The sequence below is a fragment of the Poecilia reticulata genome, linkage group LG19 (assembly GCF_000633615.1).
Source record: "Poecilia reticulata strain Guanapo linkage group LG19, Guppy_female_1.0+MT, whole genome shotgun sequence".
Taxonomy (NCBI): domain Eukaryota; kingdom Metazoa; phylum Chordata; class Actinopteri; order Cyprinodontiformes; family Poeciliidae; genus Poecilia; species Poecilia reticulata.
The window spans coordinates 13751183-13773092 of record NC_024349.1 but is presented as its reverse complement, the minus strand read 5'-3'; the positions used below and the strand labels follow the sequence as shown (position 1 = coordinate 13773092).

Sequence of the window (21910 nt, the reverse complement as noted above, 5' to 3'; positions counted from 1 at the left end):
AGAGTCAATCTACAATGTACCATCGTCACCATTAGTACTCACGGTTAAATGCAGTGTCTGGCTCCAGATCCTAGCTAAATGTTAGAGGTAAGAGGAAGTAGACGTCTGGCAGCCTGGGTGTTTTTGCCTCATATGAAGCTGCTGTACTGACAGTTTAATAGCAGTACGCTTTGTTAACCATAACTGCTTTCTGTGAGTCGTTGGCTTGCAGACTGTGTCTGGCTCAAACCTCCTCAGACTGGGTTGTAGAAGAGCAACCTGGTCAGTATTTACATATGATAGGATTAAAGTCTCAAGAGGGTTCTCTAGTTGGATGAAAGTTAAGCACTAAAAACCTGCATTTACTACATGTTCACATATTACATTTGAGGGTTCACGCTGAATAAAAGTTAATTTCAAACACACAGCTATACTAATTTCAAAAGAATGTAGCAAAACCACAGATGGTGTTGTGTCAAAAGCTAAATACACGAATCAGTTTTTGTTCTGCAGAAAGAGAAAGTAACTCAGCTAAGGACACTTTCAATGTTATTCCACAGAAAGTTGACCGTAAAGCTAAAATTATAAGAAAAACAGCAACAACAAACCTAGCATTGCAACAATCAGCAAAGCAAAAATAATTTCCCCCCCCAAAAAATTGTAGCAACACACGTTAAGACTTAAAAACTAAATAAATACAATAAAGAGTAACATAGTTAACATCACATTGTAAGTTAAATACATGGCTTGTGGTGTCCAACTTTTTTGCAACTAGAGCCAAAATTGTCAAGTAAAAAAAAAAAAAAAAAAACATTTGAGGGCCATAGAAAAATATATATTTTTAATAAAAACAGATTTATTGTGACTTTTTTTAAATTTTTGGTCAATAATAAACTAAACAGGCAAGATTTTATTGAGTCGAATTAAAATGTACATTTTCAATTAAATTATATTTAGTGCTATCAATCAGTTCTACTACGTAATCTCGCTTTAAAAAGAACTGTAATATCCAAAATTACGTGGAAAAGAAAGTTGACCACTCATAACAGGTGACGCGCCTGGTAAAATTCACTGATAGTTCCTATTTAACAGGAACCTCTAAAATCTTTGAGATGATGTTTTATCTGGTTGTGAAATCACCACATATAAAATAAAAGATCATTGTATCCTCCGACCAACAGGAGGCAATGATGATTTCTTACAATAAATGGCTATGAAGAAGATGACAGAATATTACAGATTTCTCTTGAGATTGTTTATTCGGATTGAGACACAGAAAAGCTGATAATCAAATTTTGCCTTTACAGCAATGGATATTTGACAGTGTGCTGTTTTATCCTGAAAATGTTTGGAAATCTCTGTAAGTAACTGATGTCATTTGATACTATTTAAAGCAACGCTGAAGGCGTCTCTCTTCAGAGAGCATGGAGCAGAGCCAAAAGAATAACTGGAATTTCTGACATTGTTGTCTTGAGGGAAAATACAAACACAAGTATCTGCAGATGAACCTGTCCTTCAGAGTTTTCCTGAAGCTTTCCAACACACACACGCACGGTGCTGTGTGTCCTGGTTTTTATCCAACTGTGCAGGGTGTGACGCTGCCGTGCTATGCAGTTCTCCACTGGTGGCCTCATGCTGCCAGCCTCCTGGTCTCCCCTTTCCAAAGCAGCTTTGTTGCAAAATGTCATTTTGAGCCCCTCCTACATGCATTTACACAGACAACAATAGTAACTGGAAACTGGCAATGCTGTGACAACTCACTGTAAACCAGAAAACAGGCGGAGAGTCAACACCTGCATCAAATCTGCACATTACCTGGGAATTAAAGTAATCTCCATCTATAAATTCTACACTAATCCCACTGAAATATTGTTCTGAGGTACACATCCTTCCGGTCAAAACTCTATAACTTCAAAAATGGATGGAGGAAAAAAAACACACACAAAAAAAAAAAATGAAAGCAATTTAACTATACATTTTAAGTTGTAAAACAACAACAACAAAAAAAAGCCCAGTGCCATTTCAGATGGCAAAAAAGGTCAAATGCTTTTCAACTTTTCCAAATTTGGTTACTTTACAGCCAACATTTTCATAATATCTTGGTATGATTTTATGTAACAAACCAGCACAAAGTACTGTATATCCAACTATGAAACAGTTATGCATTTTTACCCAAACTCTTACTGTGGAAACAAAACATTGGAAATGTAAAATTCAACCTTTTAAATATAATAATATCCTTAAATAAAATGGAAAAAAAAAACACTGCAAACAAATGCTTTCATAAGTCAAGTAGAGCAAACCTGTGTGTGACTTTATCGCAGCACAAATAAACAACACTAAATGTAATCACAGAGCACTGTTCAATCCATCATCTGAAGATGGAAAGACTGTAAACATGACAGTCCACCTAAACTGACAAGCTGGGAGAGGAAAACATTAATCAGAGAAGCAGCCAAGAGGTCCATGATAACTCTTAGAGAGCTACAGAGATGCATAGTTCAGGTGATAGAGCCACTATTGGTCAGGAACGCCACAGCCCTCTGTAGAGGATTCGGCGAAATGAAGGTCCACATCCAAATCCAGTGAATCTCTGGTGAGACTTAGAAAATGATATTTGCAGATGTTTTCCATTAAATGGGAATGAGATTAAACCAGTTAGTTAAGAAAGGGCAAAGTTTCAGTTTGAAGACGCAAAGATGTCGGATTTTTTGAAAAATACAAGAAAAGTCTGACGGGTCCTTATTAAAAATCACAAACCCGAGTTTCTAGATTTTTATCCGTAAGAAAAAAAATTTGGAAAACAATAAATCCTTCTCTTTCCACTTCACAAGAATACACCAGTTTGTAATGATCTATCACAAAAATCTACCCCCAGAAATTGCATGCAATTCTGTGGTTGCAAAGTTACAAAGCGTGACAAAGTTCATGATGTTTGAACACGTCCACAAGGCACCGTTTGGTTTTAAGGTGCGTATACACACATATAAAAATAGATTGTACTGTAGATATTTATAGACACAAACACATACATACCCATTCAGCCTCTGAGGTTGTTCCTGCTGTTAACGTGACACCAAGTACAAAATAAACATAGAAAGTTGACACGCCACGGACCATTTACAGTTCATGAGCAGCTTCTGTTTGCCGTTTATTAACAAAACACATTAAAAAAAAACATGACTCGTATTGCTCTTTTTTTTTTTTTACATAAGGATTCAGAGTGTTAAAGAAACATCAAATACAAGTGAAGAAAAAACATCATGCCCACAATACTGGAAATTATTAACTAAATGTGAGCTATAAGTGGCAGATTAACTGAGTTATGACGACTACATGAGTTCCTCACCAAATTCAATTTGAGTCTGCCTAAAAAAAGGTGCAAGTACCTGAATCATGTAAAAAAAAAAAAAAATTCCTGCAGAAGTCTGACAACTTCCACATTTAGAGAAAGAAGGATCAACATTGTCTGCATCAACCTGAACTTCTCCACATCACTGACCTAAAACAATGCATTAACCGAAGGCCAGCTGTATGGTTACAACAGAGCAACAACATAGTTTTTCCTTCTTCATGAAATGGACTGGAAAATGCTTCAGCTGTACTCAGATCAAGAGGCAAGAAGCAGCATGTTCCTCGCAGCTAAAGAGCAGAAGCCTACTTCAAACCTCTGCAGAGATATTACCATGCAAAGCCATGAAAAACACTGACAATGCAAAGGTTTCCCAAAACAAACATCCACCCCAGTAAGGGCAGATGCATATGCAAAGTGCGCAATGACATGTCTACACTAACAACAGAAACGCAGGGCTTGCGGAGCGTCGGCTGAGACTGCAGCTATGTGAAGCAGAAATGACAGGAGGAGCGCCGAGGTGTAGAAAAGCAAGCGAGAAGAGGTGGTGGGGGTCGGAGGGGCAGAGGATTATGTAATGTGTGTGGCTGGAAGGAATAAGCAGCAGCTCTGTTGTGTTTCGGAATACATGAAGCAACGATGGAACACAAATTCAGCCATAACTTAGAGTTAGAGACAAGATGTCAGAATAACAGAAACCGGGTAAATGCAAAAGTCCACGAATGCTTAAATGGTGCACATGAAGGTATCTCAATGAAATCGTTTAAAACAAGCTCCACACAAATGACAACCAACCAGTGTAATCCTGTCTAATACTGACTGAACGTTGGAGTCACCAAATGAACATTGATTCATCAGCGTCAGACATTCAGCTAGCAGTAGACTTTAAAAAAAATATATATATATATATATATAGATATATATATATGTTATTACGATTTTCTGCCACCATGGCAGGTTCTACATCTGCATCTTCTAAAACAACTCAGTAGACTGAGGATATGCAGTCCTATAATCAAGTGAAAAAATAAGGTGACACAAGAAAGATTCAATTATTTTCATACTTGTATAATCCCCCCCCCCCCCAATCTATGGAAAATAAAGTAATAGAATTGCATTTTTTTAAACCAATAATTTCTGCTCATTCCCTGTGAACTAAAATAAAAATGTATTTTCAAGCTGAGGGAAAAGTAAACGTACTTTAAAGGAGATGCTACTTATAGCCATGTACAACTCTCTGACATTGGTCAGAGGAATGTTTGCTCCACTCCTGCCTTCCAGCTCTGAAATGACCGAGGGGTTTCTTGCACAGACAGCCCAGGTAAGCAGAAGGGATATCAATAAGGTCAGGGTCTGGGCTTTGACTAGATTCCATTTGTAATTCCCACGTCTGAGGTCCTCGTCATTTTGTAGTGCCCAGTTCTGCTTCCGTTTTAATTTCTTTATTTTCCTTAAGCTTCTTCTAATGCACAGTAGAATTCGCAGATCTGATGTGATAAGCCTGTATGGGATTTTAGAGATTTTACATAAGAACAGAACACTAAAATTAAGTAAAGTGTCTTAATTAGATTGCCATATGAAACTGCATTACAATTACAATTTTATAAAAATTGATTTGCTTCAGTTTCATTGTTTTGGCCTGCTAAAATTCACATTAAATCTCTAAACTTCTAATTAAGGCTTCAGAGAGGTGTCCTAATCTTCTTTTCGTACATATTTCCATTTCATTTGAAAATATATTGTTCCTTTGCAGCAGTTTCTGCTGTGTGTAGTTTTCTTTGTAGTAACACCTACTGTTGAGTAAGGTTAATGTAATGACTGTTCCAGCTCTCTAGTGCCCGGATAAATGACAGCTCCACTCTGTCAACATCACACCCGCTTGCACAACAACATTATGCTGCGGTATAGTCAATGTTCATCTACGGTCCAGTAAAAATTATGTAATGATAGGATTGTGCAGTTTATGACGGGATTTAATCAAGTTTATGTGCATTTCAGTGTAAATGTTCATAATAAACAAAACATTTAATATTAGAATTTAATGCTTGTTTAAAGGTGTAATGCATACGTTTTCCATTATCAATGGGTAATCATATTAAATGAAGATTTTGCCTAAATCGATCAAAAATAATTGCAATCTTGGTTTCTACTGTTATCAAGCGCAAACATGTAAATGATTCAAGCCAAAACCACACCATCATCAAAACCTGAAGCTTCCCAAAATAAGCTCAGAAAAGCAAAATTCCCCAAAAAGGAAATGTAACAGTGGGTAAAGTGCCATGACGGCAGCATCGGCTCACACCACCAAAGTCTAAACAGAAGCAGAGCAGATAGCTATGCTAGAGAACATGTCATTCACAGACATGATAATCTATAATATTATGTCAAACAAAAAAAAAGATTTTACCTGCTTTCATTATTATATTAAAATCAAACCAAAATAAGTACAAACTGTCAAACTGGGTTGAGGGTGTTTAGAAAATATCAGAAGCCCTTCAAAAACACAGTTACAGTATACAACATAAAATAAAGTCCTGTGACAAACCACAATATTACATTATGCCACAAATCACTTTAAGGATGTCAATCCGATGAAAACCATACATCTCTACAGTATGCAACTGTAAATACAAACGTGTTAGCCACATCACAATAATTTGACATCTGAACAAAAACAGCAAGCCTTAAAAAGCAATCTCAACAACCAGGCAGTCAGCACAGGGAAACCCCACAGATCAGGACATTCAATAGGCAATTGATTAATCAAACTATTTAAATGCTCAGTAGGTACAACCTTTGGCTTTGCAGAAAATTAAAGGTATGTTACCGATAATCAATAATCTTAAAATAATAAAGTTAAAATGCATAAAAATCTGAATGTTACATGAGTTAGGCAAATAACAGAACAGATATAATGGATAACTGAATAAAACTGATTTTGGATAAAATTGTGCATACATTATTCCTGCACCAATCAATGAGCTCAAAGTAAAGGTCGACTGAGTTGGTATCAAAAACTTGCTTAAGTTCAATGTTTAGAAAAAAAATCATTAAGGGGGGGTTCCATCCTAAGGACCTGTCAAATATTGTATTCTACAGGTTGAATAAAGTATGGTTTATTTAACCGTACTTGAATGAATGAATTCAATTTGATTTGTTAAAATCAAATTGAATTAAGGTCGATTTCAACCTTAATTCAATTTAGGTTGAATTTGTAAACAAAAAGAAAATGTCTGGTGTGTGGTAGTGTTAGGAATATTTAACATTTACACCGATTATTTCCCATTTTTTACATTTCAACTTAAAAATGTCCCCATTCATCCTTTCTTCAGATTGTAACGCATAATTGGTACGCACAACTCTTCCCTTGTTCTTGGTCATTCTGCTGCACTCGGTATCAAAGTAGTAAACCATGGCAGAGAGGGTGGGTTAGTTAAAAGCAGCAGTACACATAATTCCAAGTAATTTCCAGCACATGAGCTCAAGTATGCAGGGAAATGCCGGAGGGAGGCCACAGGAGATGTCTGTGCTGAGACACTCCTTGTTCCCAACAAAACCAGCACAGACGAGGAAGGTGAGAAGCCGGCTTTCCTGCAAAGAACGCACCTATCGTTTCTCAAGAAGTGACAGCGAGAAGGTAACAACTAAGAGAGGCAATGCTCCTCGTCACCGCCAAGCATGCATGCATGCATGCTTGCAATCAATCGGCGTCGTCATGCATACATGTCGGCTTCTTAGTCTGCTGAAGGCGGAAGCTGGCACTGACAAATAAAGGCTTGCACTGGGATTTGTGCTGCAGAAAGAGGCAGAGTGCAGGCAGAAAGCCTCGAACTGTGAGGGCAGACAATGTCCTGGCTGGATAACGAGCCCAGATGACTGGGGACGCACAGTGCCAGCTGCTAACCCACACATGCACCCCAGCTGGAATTCAAAAAATCCCAAAGCTTCTCAATGGAATTCCACAGAGCAGGAGGAAGATGGATCAATCACAGAGGGAGGGAGGCAGTAAATCGCAAACACGGACTCAAGAAGGGACGGGGGGGAAAAAGACGGGAACAGAGAGGGGAGGGAGGCTATTGGCAGAGCAGGATTTGAAAATAACTACAGCCAGCGCCCTCGGCCGTTTGACCCCCTCCGACTGGCAGTTTGTGAGATACTCTACACTTCCAAAGATGGCAGCTCCTTTAGGTTACAGCTGCTGGATGCTCTTTTGGGAATCATGTCGTCATTGGCTCATGCTACAGTTCCTTTGCAGTCAGATCAAAATGACTAGCACAGAAGGTTCTGTTGATTACCAGGAAGAACATCTGAAGGAGTTGCCGGGATCTGATTTCAAATCCAAACCGGCTGTTTTAGAAAAACTAAACGTGTGAGTAAAATACAACAAGGAGGAACCTACAACATTTCGGTTCTCTGCTAGAATCAAAACTTGGATACACTTTCAACTAAATGAGCCTTTTATTCTGCATCTGCACCAATCATGCCCATGCAAAAGTGTTTTTTGATGGAAGATAAACTGAATTGGTTGAGAAAGTGAATCTTCACAAGCCCCACATTTGCATTTCTGTGTGTGAAACTTTAAAAGAGTGTGTTTACTTGAAAGCCCTCTTTGTCCAAAAGTACCGTGGCTTCATAAACAGACCATGTACTGCACCACACATTCAGATGCATTCAGATGTGAACTTAACACCATAAAGCTAAAAGCAAACTAATGTGGTTAGCCTCCTATCAGATCTAGTAGCTGAAAACTAATGTTGTGATACATTGAATGTGAAATACGACTTCAGTTAAATAAAACTAAACTACTGGTAAAAGAGCAATCTTGACCCGACCACAGGTCAGTCAGATGTTGCTTTCTCAAGTCACAACTGAGTGCATTTAAAAAAAAAACAACTATTTTTATTCAACTCACCTTTTATTAAAAATACTAAAGCCCATTTCATTGATTACTTTATGCAGGCGTGAGGAACACAGAGCGTCTTCACTTCCATGATGATCAACAATCCGGCCTTCGCATGAAAAACACTTTACAGACTGAGTCACTTCACTGCAGCCTGAAATTATGGCTTATTCACTCATTCAGACGACTGCTTTGAAATCAACAGATGCTCACGTTTGTGGCTGGTTTAGGTTACATCTTTTTCCGTAACACTAGAACACTGTCTTTGCTTTATGGAGAAAACACAGACGTCTCACAGTTGGTTATCATTTAACACTTTGGGTCACCTTAAGCTGGGGCCATGCAACACTTTTCTTTTTTTCCTGAATTTACCCCAGATTCCCATTTGGGGAAGGTTGAGCCAATCTATACTAGTTGTGGTCAGTCGGAAGGACGAGTCAGCATAAAAAGCTGTTAGTCTGAGATTGGAAGAAGACTGGAGTCTGCAAGTGCAGAAAGGAAAAACGATCTGACTCAGACTCAGCTGCAGTCAAACAAGCATGTCTGATTTTTTTTTTTTTAAGCAGATCTGGACGCAGCCAGGAAGTAGGACTTTATCTCCAACCCAACTGCAAATGCTTTCTGCTGACAGAAAGCATTTGCAAAACACATACATGTACTCGAATATTTAAGCCTGAAATACAGTCAGTTCTGAAGGGTCTTACTGAAATAAACCAAACAGTTGCATACTGACCACAAACTGTATTGGGACTTAATTGACACATCTCAATGAAAAACATTTCCAAATAGAAAAATACCATCCGTCATATAACCCTAATGTTTATTTGCACAGCCCCAAATGTCTGACTTCAGACATTTGGAAGAAATTCAAGGATTTCTTAAATATGCATGAAAGAATCAAAACAACACTCCAAGTATGTTTTTGATGAGAGAATAAGATTATAACATGATGTAAAGCTTAAAAGAGTCAGTTTTACATAATACCCTGTGTAAGATAGAAATAATATGCCTCTTTTCTAAATATGTCAAGACTGGGAGAGTGTGTCCTCAGCTTTTTGGATCTTGTCTCTACCATTTTTAGCTTTTAACCTACAAATTGCATTATAAAATTATACTAACATTCTTTTATAGCCTGCTTTTGAAGGTTTGTCTACCTAAACCAGCTACTGATTCCTTGAGAAAACAAGACGGTGTTTCTTTTTTATTGTGCATCTGATTTTTGGTTTTTACTGAGGTGCTAATTGGAGAGGAAAAAAAGAGATGTTAAGAGTGAAGAACTGCAGATTGCAAATTTCAGTCCAAGGCAGAGGAGCTTAAGAATGTATGTGTTTTCCTCACACATATGTAGGACAGCACAATTAATTAGCAGAGGACTAGATGGATCAAGGTGAATCTGCAGAAATGACCAATCTGTCAAGGAGAAGAAGGCTCTTAGCCAAAAGAGAAAGACTCTCTAGATGTACTTAATTCACAATGTACAAGATAGATGTAGAGGAGATAAAGATCTAAATGTAAAGATAAAATTTCAGCTGGATGAAAGCAGCTGAAATTAGCTTCTTTCACAGAGTAACCAGGGTATATATATCGCATGGCAGCTCCACAAACTTATTGGAGGGACTATACATCACTTCTTGCCTGGCAGCACATTAAGATCCACCAGGAGGAGCTGGAGAGAGTTTCTGCATATACGGATGTCTAGGTGTTGGAGAGGGTCAGGGAAGATCGGGGAAGCGGGTGGCTTGATGGACGGAAGTCAGGAACCTGAATTTCTACTATTTTTTTACGTGCGAATCATGTAGAAGAAAAACTTATGCTCAAAAAAAATGTACAGCTTTGAGTTGAAAGAAAGAAAACCAACACAAAGAAGCATCATTCATTCCGGTCTCAATTTAGCAGCACAGATGCAGCAGCTACATTCATCACTCAATTTGCATCTCTTAACTTGCACTCTTTTGGCCTAGTAAGGTGTAACACTCCACCTCCCCTGATCTTCACCCTCCGTCTCATCTCAGCAACAAGAATCTGAAACCTGCTGCCAACCTCGACAACACCTGAATTTATGCCTCTCTCTCCCTTTCAGCCTTGCACACACAGTCACAGCACCTTTTTGTTCCCTGCTACAATAAGAAGCAATTATTCCTTGTCTGGATGCGGTTGATCATTTGAACTACACTCCAACTAAACAACAGTCATCATCAACGGCCATCAAAACAGCAAATTTGGTGAAAACAGCTGAAATAGCCAGACAAACACGGTGATTGTGCAAGACTGGGGCTGCAGGAGGAGGCAGCTGTTGTGCACAGAGCTCAAGGTAAAACTAAACTGTTAAAGAGGCAATGCAGCACACAGTTTTTACCAGATATTTAACAGGTACAACTAAAGATGATGCAAGCACGCAGTTTTGATGTTTCATGTCCTGATGTGTTTTGTTAAAATCAGTCCAGAAATAAAAGTTATCACACAACATAATAGTGCCAGGGAGAATATTTGGTTTTGCAGTGCATTCATTCCTCATGAGAGCCAATCCGATTGAGAGCCACATTTCTGTAGTTAAAAACAAAAACAGATGGCACCCAAAGCTTGATTGAGTCTCGCTTTTAAGTGACCAGTTTTCAAGACATGAGAAATACATCACAGATGCGCCAAAAGGACACACTTAAACTTACCATCACTAGGCAATGCATAATTGTGAAGTGGAAGGTAAGAAGTGAAACTGAAATCTCAAAAACATACAAATGAAGTCAAAATTATTCATAGCTCTGAAATATTCATTTAATATTACCAACTGACTTTTTTCTCTTTTTTTTAATGAATGAAAATAAATGCTGAAACTGAAACTACCAGGGGTGTGAATAGTTTTGGAGTGAACTGTACGTAAAATTGTTTATCAAGTTTTACATCTGCCACCTATAAATCTGTTCTGTGGGTAGCAAACAATAATTTTGTTTCTACGATTAGGTTTTAAAGATTAAAACTTGACAAGTCTCTTACAAAGAAAGAGTTAACATTTTCTTGATTGGGGAAAAAGCATACTAAATGGAGAAAAAAAAATGCCTTGTCCTATTAAAGTTGTTTTGTGTGGACCTTTCAGCAAAAATACATAGTACACCTGCTATAATCAGCCTTTTTATTACTTGCCCATTTAAAAACACTAGTCAGCTCTGTATCAGTGTTAGACAAAGTCATTAAGAGGCTCTTTGGAGAGATTAAAGAGCTCAGTGAGGCTCTGGTGCAGCAGGTTACGGACCCCTAGATTCGATCAAAGCATATTCATGTGTTTGAATGGGTCAGTAAAAGTTGAGACACAAAATGAACTAAGATTCTGTTGGGAGTTGAAGTTGATACTCTACACAAAAAAGTGTGTCTCTTAATGAGATCTGAAGCTGTAACTGTGGCAAAAAAAAAAAAATTTACAAAGCATTTCAGAATGGCTACAACATTTTTGTATTTTAGATCATAAAAACTTTTGAAAACCCTGAAAGAGTTTCCTTCCACTTTACAATTAGGTACTACTTTATCCTGCTCCAAAACATTAAGTTCCAGTCAAATACATCGAAATATGTAGTTGCAATGTGACATGTAAAAAAAAATTTAAGGGATATGCAAAGGCACAGCAATCCCCGGTAGCGATTGTATGAAACCTACAGGCTTCTGCTCTCCATTTTTCTGAGGCATTACTTTTAAGTACGGCACTCAAGCTGCACAATTTATCAACATTTTCTTAACAAACTTGTAGCTTCATTTGCCTTCTATGACAGATGAGATGAAGCGGTCAAATGATACTACTGAATCCTAAAATTAGTCTCCATGAGTGATGAGCACAAGCATGAGGAGGAAGCTTAAAAAGATATGCTACCCCTTCATTAAGTCTAAAACGACTGAAAAAAGCCATAGAGCTGTCATACAGGTGAGCCATCTGGTGACTCATGAATCTGCTGAGCACAAATCAGCCATTCAGCCATGGAGGCTTTAGTTTGATGAGCAAATTTTTCTTATGAGGTACTAAAAGGCATGTTGGCTGCCCAACATTCAAGGCTTTCTGTGCTCACAAAACCTTGAATGCACAAAGACAATCCCCCGATTCTTGAGACTTCAGTCTCTCAAAAATAGAAGATGACAAAAGCAGAACTAAGCGGCGGCATGTAAAGGTGGAGCAAAACTACTGTAGGAATACCACAAACAATCCCAGAGAGACTCGACCGTTAGCATCTCTAATTCAGCTCGGTCTTTAGGCTTCCTTCACATTTTCTAGACTCAAATTCCTCACTTTTTACAACGTTTAAGGCCTTCAACTACAAAACATTAATCTTTAACTGGATGAATAGTCATCGGGTTTTATTACCTGTAGGTTCTACAAATCATGAAGCCAAACGATGACTTCTGCAGTGTGGATATGGAGACATGTTACTGCCGTTTTGGCATAAGGACTATGAATCAGCTCTATTTCAAGCAAAATATCCAACACTACATAGATTTCTTTTTTTTTTACTCCAATTTATCAAGTCCCCAAAGGGCAATTCATTTGTAACAAGTAGTGGCAATTATCACACGTTCCCACAACAGCAAAATAAAAGATTTAAAAAAATAAAATTAAATAAATAATAATAAAAATAAAAAAAATTAAAAAATATCCTCCCTTCTGCAAAGGGAGGATATTCAACTGTAGTGTATGGGATGGGTGGAATACACCAAGATTTTTTTGGCTTTGGATACTGATCTGGACAAGAATAGGTCCATAATGTCACTCAGTTGTATATTTTTATTTTTTTTTTTGCATTCTTTGATAATGCACCGCAAGTAGTTACGACAGCACCCTTGGTGATCTTTTTACCTTTATAAAATACTAATTTGGTGATTTAATTCATATTTGGACCTGGTTTAAAACCAGAGCTCCAGTTCACTTTGATTTTAAACTTGTCAAGAGTCAAGGAAAGTAGCAAAATAGTTCATTTTTATTTCTTTTTAATGATGGTATATTTTATAAGTCAAAAAGTAATTGGTCAAATTTCATTTTAAACACAAATCAGTGTAAAAAATCGTAGCTATTATTTCTGTAAGCATCTTTAAATTAGCATCCTAATAAAAATAATTCTTTGATGCAGGATTCTCTATATCTTACAATTAATAAACTTAAAAAAAAAAACATTGAACAAAGGATCTAGTAAACTAAGGTCAGACTGCCTCTAAATAATAACAATGCTATCGAAAGACTTTTTAGATAGCATCACAAGATGATAGGTCAAATTATGAAATAATGAAAAACTGCCTTAACATGGCAAAAAAGAAGCTAAAAAAAAAACAATTTATTTCTTAATCCAGCTAATTCTGATATTTTGCCTGAATGTTTGACCAGGACTTTACATTTAGCTTCAATCAGAATTTGATGACAATCTGCAACACAGTAACAGCTCAGTCAAAACTGCTTCCACTGAAATTAAAGCTATGAACCTGCAAGAAAACCCACCATTTGTCAAGTATGAAGCATTTAAAGTTACTCAAACGGAGAAAAGCAAGAAATTCCTCACACTGAAGGGGCTGCAGACTGCAAATCTTTCAGCGTATTTTGCTCAGACCAACTCTTTTCATCGCTGGGAACCGTTAATGTCTCACATCTGCAGCCGTTTGGCCTAAAGGTGACCAGTGGAAGCAATTTTCATTCAGCGCAAGCACCATTTTGTTGTTTCAGAAACCTGCAAATGAAATCTGAAATAAAAGAAAAATCTCAAGTGAAAGATTAGGCGGCTGCACGACAGCGGCCTCGTGCACCAAGCGACGTCAGCGAGTGACAACCGAAACCCACTTCTGCTCTCAGGAAAGCCCCTGACCGACTCATTCATGTACCGAACATAAATAAAACATGTGCATTATTCATCACAGGATGAACCGGATGCAACAAGACAGTTCCTCTGTGTAGGTGGGTGGACACTTGACTGTAGCCGATAAACAGGCCCTGACCATCCGGGACTTTCTCCCTTCTACCTGTAAAACCACCCTCCCTCCCACCCAGCCTGTTGCAGTTGGAGTGTGTGATCTGTGTGTGCTCTGCCTGTTGTGCAATAAACCAGCCTCACTTTGGACTTCTGGGAAACACGGAGAGGGGAGGAAGAGCAAAAAAAAAGAAGACCTGAGCTGCATTTACTGCAGCTGTTCCCCCCCCCGCCACCAAGAGCTACATGCAGACTGCCTGCACCGTAGATCTTGAAGAGCTGGGCGGCTGCAGGGCCCAGGCGTTACTGCATGCTGCCTGAGCTCGGGTTCAAAGTGTGCTGAGCATGCTGCACATCAGTGGACACCCAGGTGTTTCACTCATATCCAGTTTCTGGACAAAAGCATCAGCTGACTCTCTTTCCCTGCAGACTTTTAAAAGACTATGCAGCTCTTCAGCTCTCCACCTCCTTGAAGCTCGTTTTTCTATTTATAGATTTTTTTTTTTTTAATTATTATTATTTTGTCTCCAAGAAGCAGAGACAGATCTGAGCACTGACAGCTGCAGAGTGTGCCGCTCTCCTGCACCAAAGCTGCACACTTTTTGGCCCTGGACGTGACATGGCACTTAGGATTTACCTTGAGCAGCGTGCATCAACTCGTGCAGAGTTGATTATAAAGAGTTCAAGTGTCCTTGTCATTTCTCGTGACTGTGCCCAACATCCCCAGCCTGTGCGCTGCTATTAGCGTCAGTATGAGAACACACAGCATCGTCTTACCAGGAACTGTGCAAAGGGGAAGATCTCAAACAGGAAATGCAACTGACCCTTCTAAGCCTTGTAACTTTAAAATGCACCGACCGTGCTCGGGCTGCAGCCGTGCACGTTGCGAACCTTGCAGCTGTGATTGCATGTGGCTAGTTTTGCACAGATCGGCTTCATTTTCTTACCTCCCTTTGGCTGAGGCATTTCCCCTCTGCTTTGATGAGGGGGAGGGGAAGCACAAAAGACTTTGCCTTCTTTCTCGCTCCCTCCCTCCATCGCCCTCGTACTGGAGCTTCGGCGGCTTGCTTTGCAACAAAGATGCAAAATACAAGCCTCGATCTTCATGCACCTGGAGCCTTCTTGGGTCCGAGCCGTGCGTGTCCGTGCACGGGGCGCGGGTACGGATGCACAGCCCTCGCAGGCGTCGGGAAAGCGGGTAATTTTGCAAATGCGCTGCAAAGAATTCTCCGCAGCACTTACATGATGGGCCAAGGCTGGCAGCTGAAAGCTCCTAACTTGGATCAGAGTGAGCCCCTGCGAGACAACGTTCTTCCTGCTTGGACCGCAGAGGATTGTGGGAAACTGAGTCGCGGGATTTAAACGGCGCGAAGCTTTCACTGGCTGCGTTTCACAACAATCACGTTTTCTCAATTGTAGTTCACTTTACAAGTCTAATCTTCTTGGGAAACAAAAACGGATTAAAAAACGGATTATTTAATTTTAAATTAAACACATTGAATAAAAAGGGAGGGAGCGAAAAAAAATCACCTAAAAATAAAAAAATTAGGTGGTTTTATAAATTCTCTTGAAACTAGCAAATAGATATTATTCACAGTATTAAACTTATATCATTATTATCAGAATATATTTTTGACAGACTCAGACGTGAACAAGTATTTGAAAGAAATAAATCCTTTCAGAAATATTCTTGCTTAATTTCTCCCCTCTTACCATTTATGGGCATTGATGTCATGGGTGAAACACTTTTTTTCTTGGCGTGTATTTTACTTGACCCCGGTCTTTAGGTACTATAAGAAGCTAATAAAGATTACAGCCTAAAAACGTTTTATTTTCAAAACAGAAATGCCGCATGATGCTAGCTAGCTAATAAATTTGTTAGCTAAAAGATAAACTGTTAGCTGGCTAACCATTTATGTTAGCTAGCTAACATAATAGCAATTAACGGCAAGACAAAAATACATACCTTCATAGTAAAACAAGGTATGTTTGACTACCTTCTGTTTGTAGCCTTTGTTCGGTTTCGATCAAAGAAAATTTGTGCGCAAATCATATTTGTTTTAGAGACTAAACAAACTTCATAGTCAAACAGGTGTAGTCAGTGAAGAATTTGTAGCCTTTGTTTGGTTTCGATCAAAGAAAATTTGTGCTCAAATCATATTTGTTTTAGAGACTAAAAAAAACTTCGTCCTCCGGAAGTAGGGTTACGCTGTATGGAATCCAAAAGGAAGTTGTGTGACGTCATTTGAAAAGGGCCTGTTGAGTTGTGGAGGCCAATTTATCAATGAAGGTGTTTGCCAGTGAATTTTCATTATCCTAACATGAAAAAGATCAAAACAAACAAAATGCTTTGCTCATTTGTTTTAATCTAGCAGAACAAAAATATTCTACCAAGATATTTCTTTAACCTTAATTTCCTACATCATGTTGTTATAATCTATTATGTTTGTTTGTTTTTTTCTTTTAAAACACACTGCTTGTAATATAATATTTTACATTTTCATTTGTTAGTACAAATTAATTTTTCTTCCACTTCACAGTAATAGTAATTGACTAGTTTATTTGGTCAGGTACGAATACTTTTGCAAAGTACTGTATTTTTGTGAATCACAAAGACACACAAAACTGTAAAAGTCTTTATTAGTAGGTAACATGAATCATATATAAGCAACAATAAATTTAATGAACTAAGTAAACAGGTGTTGGGACATCAACAGATTCATACAGGAAAGAAATAAAGATTGAAAAGTCACAATCTAATTGTTAGGATAGGGATTTGGTGCCCAGAGAGCAATTATTTAATCATCTATTGATCAGAAATGTATTTTCTAATACAACCTAGTTATGACCCATTAACATAAAAAGCAAATATTTTTTTCTCTGGGCTCATAAATTTACTGAAAATAGCACCTGAAAAAATAACATTTAGATGGAAGAAAACTGCTGAATGTTCCTTGTTCTTCTTATTGTCAAATACACTGTCAATAATTTACAAAAAAATTGTGAAAAAATTATTATATTTTTTTAAGTTTTTAATCCACATATGTGTCTTTTTTAAGGCTTTTAAGCAGTTTGGATGGATTTGTTGATGTGATTTGTTTTGACAGTACAAGAACTGAGAATAGCACCAAGCTACCACATGTGTTCATGATTTCCCTCATGACCTTGCCACAAGACGGAACACTGAAAATCTTAGTTGCCAGTAAACAGTAATTTTATGTGAAAAGACAAACAAGAGACAAAGCTAGGAGGATTCAGATATGAGTGAGGGCTGGTAGTCAGTTCTTGGTGGTTATGAGGGTTTGGTAAAGTGGTTTCACCACAACATGGAGAAAGAGGGAGCTGTCGATGAGGTATTCAGAGGTGCGCCTGTACAGATTGGCTTCGGCCAAGAAGTCACCGTTTTCCTCGGTGCTCTGGTGGAAGTTGTAGACATGCTTCACGACTAGCTTACCGTGCTGCTGAGCCATCACAAGAACTGTCTTTTGGAAGTTCACTCCTGCAAAATCCGCGCTGGATGTTGCTGGCGTGATGATGATGCGAGGGCGCCCTCCTTCCACACGTGTCGGCTGCATGGCGCCGCTTTCTGTGTACATGGGCCTCATGCTGAGAGGTAACCAGCGTGGTGAGAACAGGGCATTCCAGGTAACTCGTTTGCTGGCATCATGGCTGCTGGGCCCCAGTTGAGTTTGGAAGCTGGTGCTGCGGTCGTCCCGGGTCGGATTGTTGATTATCCAAGGTGAACCCCACACTGCAGACAAATAGTTTCTTGGGACAAAGAGGCTACAATTCACGTCAAAGTATTTTGCCATCTGCAGTGGCGAGGCTGAGTGAAACTGGTAGGACATGTACAGCAGGTCACGGACTGACTCCTGATAACGAGCCAGGACTGTTGACTGGGTCTGCAGGCGGAAGAGCTCCCTAGGAGGCATCATAGCATAACGCACGGCTCTTAATGTGTTCTCTGCCGTCAAACCATCAGGCTCATTCTGGATAATCCAGGCCTCTAGAGCTGCAAAGAGCTCCATCTCACTCTGCAGGATGAGATCAGAGCGCTGGAGCAGGGTCATAAGCAGCTGACTGCTGATAGACACCCACTCCCCGCTCTGCAACACAGATGACAGGTTCCAAGCCAGGTACTGCAGACAGCTATCCCTCAGAACAACGTCCCCTGCCTGCAGGGCATATTCATACCAGCCTGCCACATGACCTGAAGGCGAGTCTCTGGCCAAATTCTGGGTCATGTAGTTGGTGACACCCTGCTGGAGGCTCTGCACTTTGTACTTGGTGGCCAACTTGTGCAGAGGTGTGGCCTGGTCAAGACGAAGAGAAATCTCTCCACAATACAGATACCTGCACAAAGAAAAGGGGATAACAGGTTTACATCTTCAAATGTTACCCAGAAAACAACCAAATCTTACTCGCATATTTAAATATTTCTTTCAAAATTTATTGAAGGACAGGTAATGAATAGTCTGTTCAGAAAAACGTTCAACAGAACTGTGAGCTGAAGATGCAAAGTCCTGCTAATGACGTTGCTATTTAAGGTATTTCAGTTACTATTAATTCAAATAATTTCTTAGTACATATTTAAACCCTTTGAACCTTTTGAACAGCTTACCTTTGCTTACTTAATCAGCTATAATTGTGTCTTACAGTGTAAAATCATGTAGTTTTCAATAAAGGAGAGACATCTATCAACTTTACACTGTTGTCTGATTTTGCAGAGAACAAAATGTAGAGGATACCTAAAACTTCTGGAGCTTTTTTTTTTTTTGACTGAGTAACAGAAACTTTTGGCTCTGTTTTTGACATTTTTATTGATGTACGGGACATTATGCGTAATACTGCACCAGAACAATCAAATTCAAAAAAGTAACTTAAGAGCTTTGGGAAAGTAGCTTGTACATTCTGGAAGGTAATGTGTATGTTCTTGAAAATACTATCTATGTGATGCTCACACCCTCCTCCTTGCTCTCTGCTAGGCTACAGCTCCTTCCCAATAACAGAGCCTGACATGAATGCTAAGACTAGTTAGCAGTTTTCCTGTAATGGTTGTTTCCATTTAGCAAAGTAAAAAAGATTGATTTACAGCACTAATACCTTCCTCCTGGCACTGATTGGTTGTTTTTGATGGAAACAGTACATCACATTATAATACAACCTGGTTACTAATAGTAACCTGTAAGATCTGAAAAATAGTAACGTGAAATGCACTCCAAGTTCTGAAAATGTGCAAGTTTAACAACCTTTATTTTGTTGTTGTTGTTTGTTTTTTGACAGTGATTATCATGTCTTTATCAAACCTTAAACAATACCGGCAGCAACAAATATTGTCAGGTTAATGAAAAGAACTGTCAAAAACATCTCAATTTCTGTTGGCATGCTGTGCACCAAGTAATGCTCAGTATCTGCGATGTGGTATTCTACGTAACTGTTTCCCAGAATCTCAGTTTCCATTAAAATACCAAAACAGCAGGTCAGAAAATTATGCTATGTTCATCTTAACTAAGTGATGTTTGCTTGTGGATAAGAGATGCAAACACAGATAAAAGGGCTTGGTTTGCTAAAGGTGTTTTCTTTTTCGGTCCAGAATAAACAAAGATTAAGGTGTTCAAGAACCTCATTAGCTCATGAGAAATAGAGAGTTGTTTTTCTGTATTGATTATATTGACTGTCTTTGTCCGGACTCCTTCTACCTGCAACACAGAGGTTTTCTATTGCCAGCTCAACAGTTTCCCTCACACGTCAATTTTCTGCTTGACTGACCTCAGGTTTTGATTTGTCTTAGGTGTAGGGCATGGAACAACCCTCTAGGTGGCAAGATAGCTCAGTCTGACTTTAATGGTGGGGATTCACAACTCCAGCCTCACCTGATGAACTTGTCAAACACAGCGGCGCAGTCGGAGTTCTCTCTCAGCACCATAGTGCTGCTGTTGCGGCTCAGCAGCATCGCCTCGAACACCGAGCTCTGCAGGGAGAGCACCAGGGAGTGAGCCTGGATCACCTTCACCTCGTCAGCATTGGGCGTCTCCACACGGAGAGAGACGTCACTTCCGTTCCCCTGAAGCAGCAGGGCCTCCAGCCGCTGCAACAGGGTTTGGGAGTGGCTGATGGTGTTGCCATCACTGCCTCCTTCCTGGGCAAAGTCAGCTTTCAGCAGACCTGCTTCCAGAGAGAGAAGACAAAAAAAAAAAAAGAAATGGAGGAACTGGAGAAGTTAGTGCATGTCACACTCAGAATACAGCTCTCATTCAGAGCTTGCCAACAAGTTGTCTGTGACTATTTACTGGGGCAGATAGTGGGACAGTATCATGAAAATCCATGGCATTGATCAGCCCAGCTGCACTTGCTGTGTGGATAATGAAGGATTGTGGGTCATGTTTAATTAAATCTTTGTCTCAGTGCACCACCTCCTGCAGCCTTTTATCTGTTGGACTGCGCTGTTTCTGTAGCTGCCGGGATTTCAGAATAGATTTTTGTCAAGAAAAACCGAGTTTCCTCTTTCTGATTCTCATACATGTTTGACACTTCCTTCCCCAAGCGTCATGCAGACACAACTTATTGTGAACTCACCCACCGGCTGTGAGGTTCCGGTGAGTCAACTCACAGACTGCAGAAATTCTTTTATAAATAGAGTAAAAGAAAAAAAAATCACAGAAATCAGAGTTACTTTTTCAGGTCTCCTTGTAGATGATTTCCTTAACATCTTTTTCTAAATGTATTTAATACAATTGCCATTATAGGATCTCTTGTGTTGGACTGTAAAGACCCAAAGTCCAATTACTCTACTTTCAGTTGAAAAAATAGGTAAAATTCCTAATTTCCCTCCACCTCTGTCGCCATTTCATTTTATTTCTTACATCTCATGACATTCCCACTTGCGATATTACCCAGTTTTTTCCAGTCAAACTCTGCTGATAGTATTTTTTTAGTTGTGGCTTACCTGCAGCAGCCACCTCCACCTGCAGCCACATGGTCAGAAGCAACATCCCAGCATGAATGAGATCAGCCAGTTGAGCCATCATCTTCTGTCTTGCCTGTCCTCACCGCAGTTGGACTTCTGACTCCTGGAGCCCGGCTGTGTGAAGAACTGCACAGACATTGCTACAATAATTGATTAGTGGGTGGAAACATGCTAGAACTGATGCTATGATCACCACTATGACTAACTTTTCTCTCCTCATCAATACTGGTTGAATGACATTGATTGTTTGATCTGATGAGGTTGATGGCTCCCAAAGAGATTTAATTCTCTAAAAGGGAGAGCAGGGAAGTTGAACTAATTCCAAATAAAATTCAACATCTTGAAAAAAATCATCTTTAACAGCAATGACTATGAGGAATTCAGTTTCTGTCTGACATTAGACAAAGATTTTGGCCCATCGCTTCAATGTTGCTTCAGCTCATTGATATTTGCAGACAACCATTTCCACGCTGTTCTTGTAAGATCCTGAAAAGCAAAGTTAAGGTTTGGACTTCCACTGGGTCATTGAAATCTTGATTCTTTTCTTTTTTTGAGCCATTTTGCTGCACATTTGCTGCTAATTTTGGAGTCATTATCCCATTGATGACCCAGTTCGGTCGAAACATCAGTTGTCAGATTGCCTCACATTTCAATCTAGATTGCTTTTATGTCAAGAGGAGTTTGTGGTTGATTGAATGACTGCAGGGCAGTTTGTTCCTGTGGCTTCAAAACAGCCCTCAATCATCAATTGTAACCTACTACTTGCTTGATTAAGAATTTTAAAA

General features: G+C 39.1%; 2 protein-coding genes across 4 annotated transcripts in view; both read right to left on the bottom strand.

Moving 5' to 3' along the window:
* The window catches only part of map2k6 (mitogen-activated protein kinase kinase 6), a 30019-nt gene extending 14509 nt beyond the window's left edge, over nucleotides 1–15510 (bottom strand). Inside the window, exon 1 of one of the 2 annotated variants that reach the window (XM_008437166.2) lies at nucleotides 15106–15510. In XM_008437166.2, the coding sequence (XP_008435388.1) occupies nucleotides 15106–15265 (160 nt within the window). In that variant the 5' untranslated portion in view covers nucleotides 15266–15510. Of the gene's footprint in view, nucleotides 1–42; nucleotides 62–15105 lie in introns of those variants that run through there. The other variant, XM_008437167.2, reaches the window with a different exon arrangement.
* Nucleotides 15511–16698: 1188 nt separating this feature from the next.
* Nucleotides 16699–21219, bottom strand: btbd17a (BTB (POZ) domain containing 17a). Of its 2 annotated transcripts, none has more exons than XM_008437164.1 (3): nucleotides 21105–21219; nucleotides 20032–20326; nucleotides 16699–18511 (listed from the first exon to the last, which is right to left on the bottom strand). In XM_008437164.1, the coding sequence occupies exons 1-3, from the start codon at nucleotides 21184–21186 to the stop codon at nucleotides 17437–17439; spliced, it is 1452 nt and encodes a 483-aa protein (XP_008435386.1). In that variant the 5' UTR covers nucleotides 21187–21219; the 3' UTR covers nucleotides 16699–17436. The 2 variants fall into 2 exon arrangements, with proteins under 2 accessions (XP_008435386.1, XP_008435387.1); XM_008437165.1 differs by having other exon boundaries at nucleotides 20032–20323.
* Between the last annotated feature and the right edge of the window lie 691 nt (nucleotides 21220–21910).

Coding starts and splice junctions, on each gene's coding strand:
- btbd17a (XM_008437164.1), bottom strand. CDS start 21,186: ATGATGGCTCAACTGGCTGATCTCATTCATGCTGGGATGTTGCTTCTG. Junction 20,327..21,104: donor GGTGGAGGTGGCTGCTGCAG/GTAAGCCACAAC, acceptor TCTCTCTGGAAG/CAGGTCTGCTGAAAGCTGAC. Junction 18,512..20,031: donor GTGTTTGACAAGTTCATCAG/GTGAGGCTGGAG, acceptor TTCTTTGTGCAG/GTATCTGTATTGTGGAGAGA.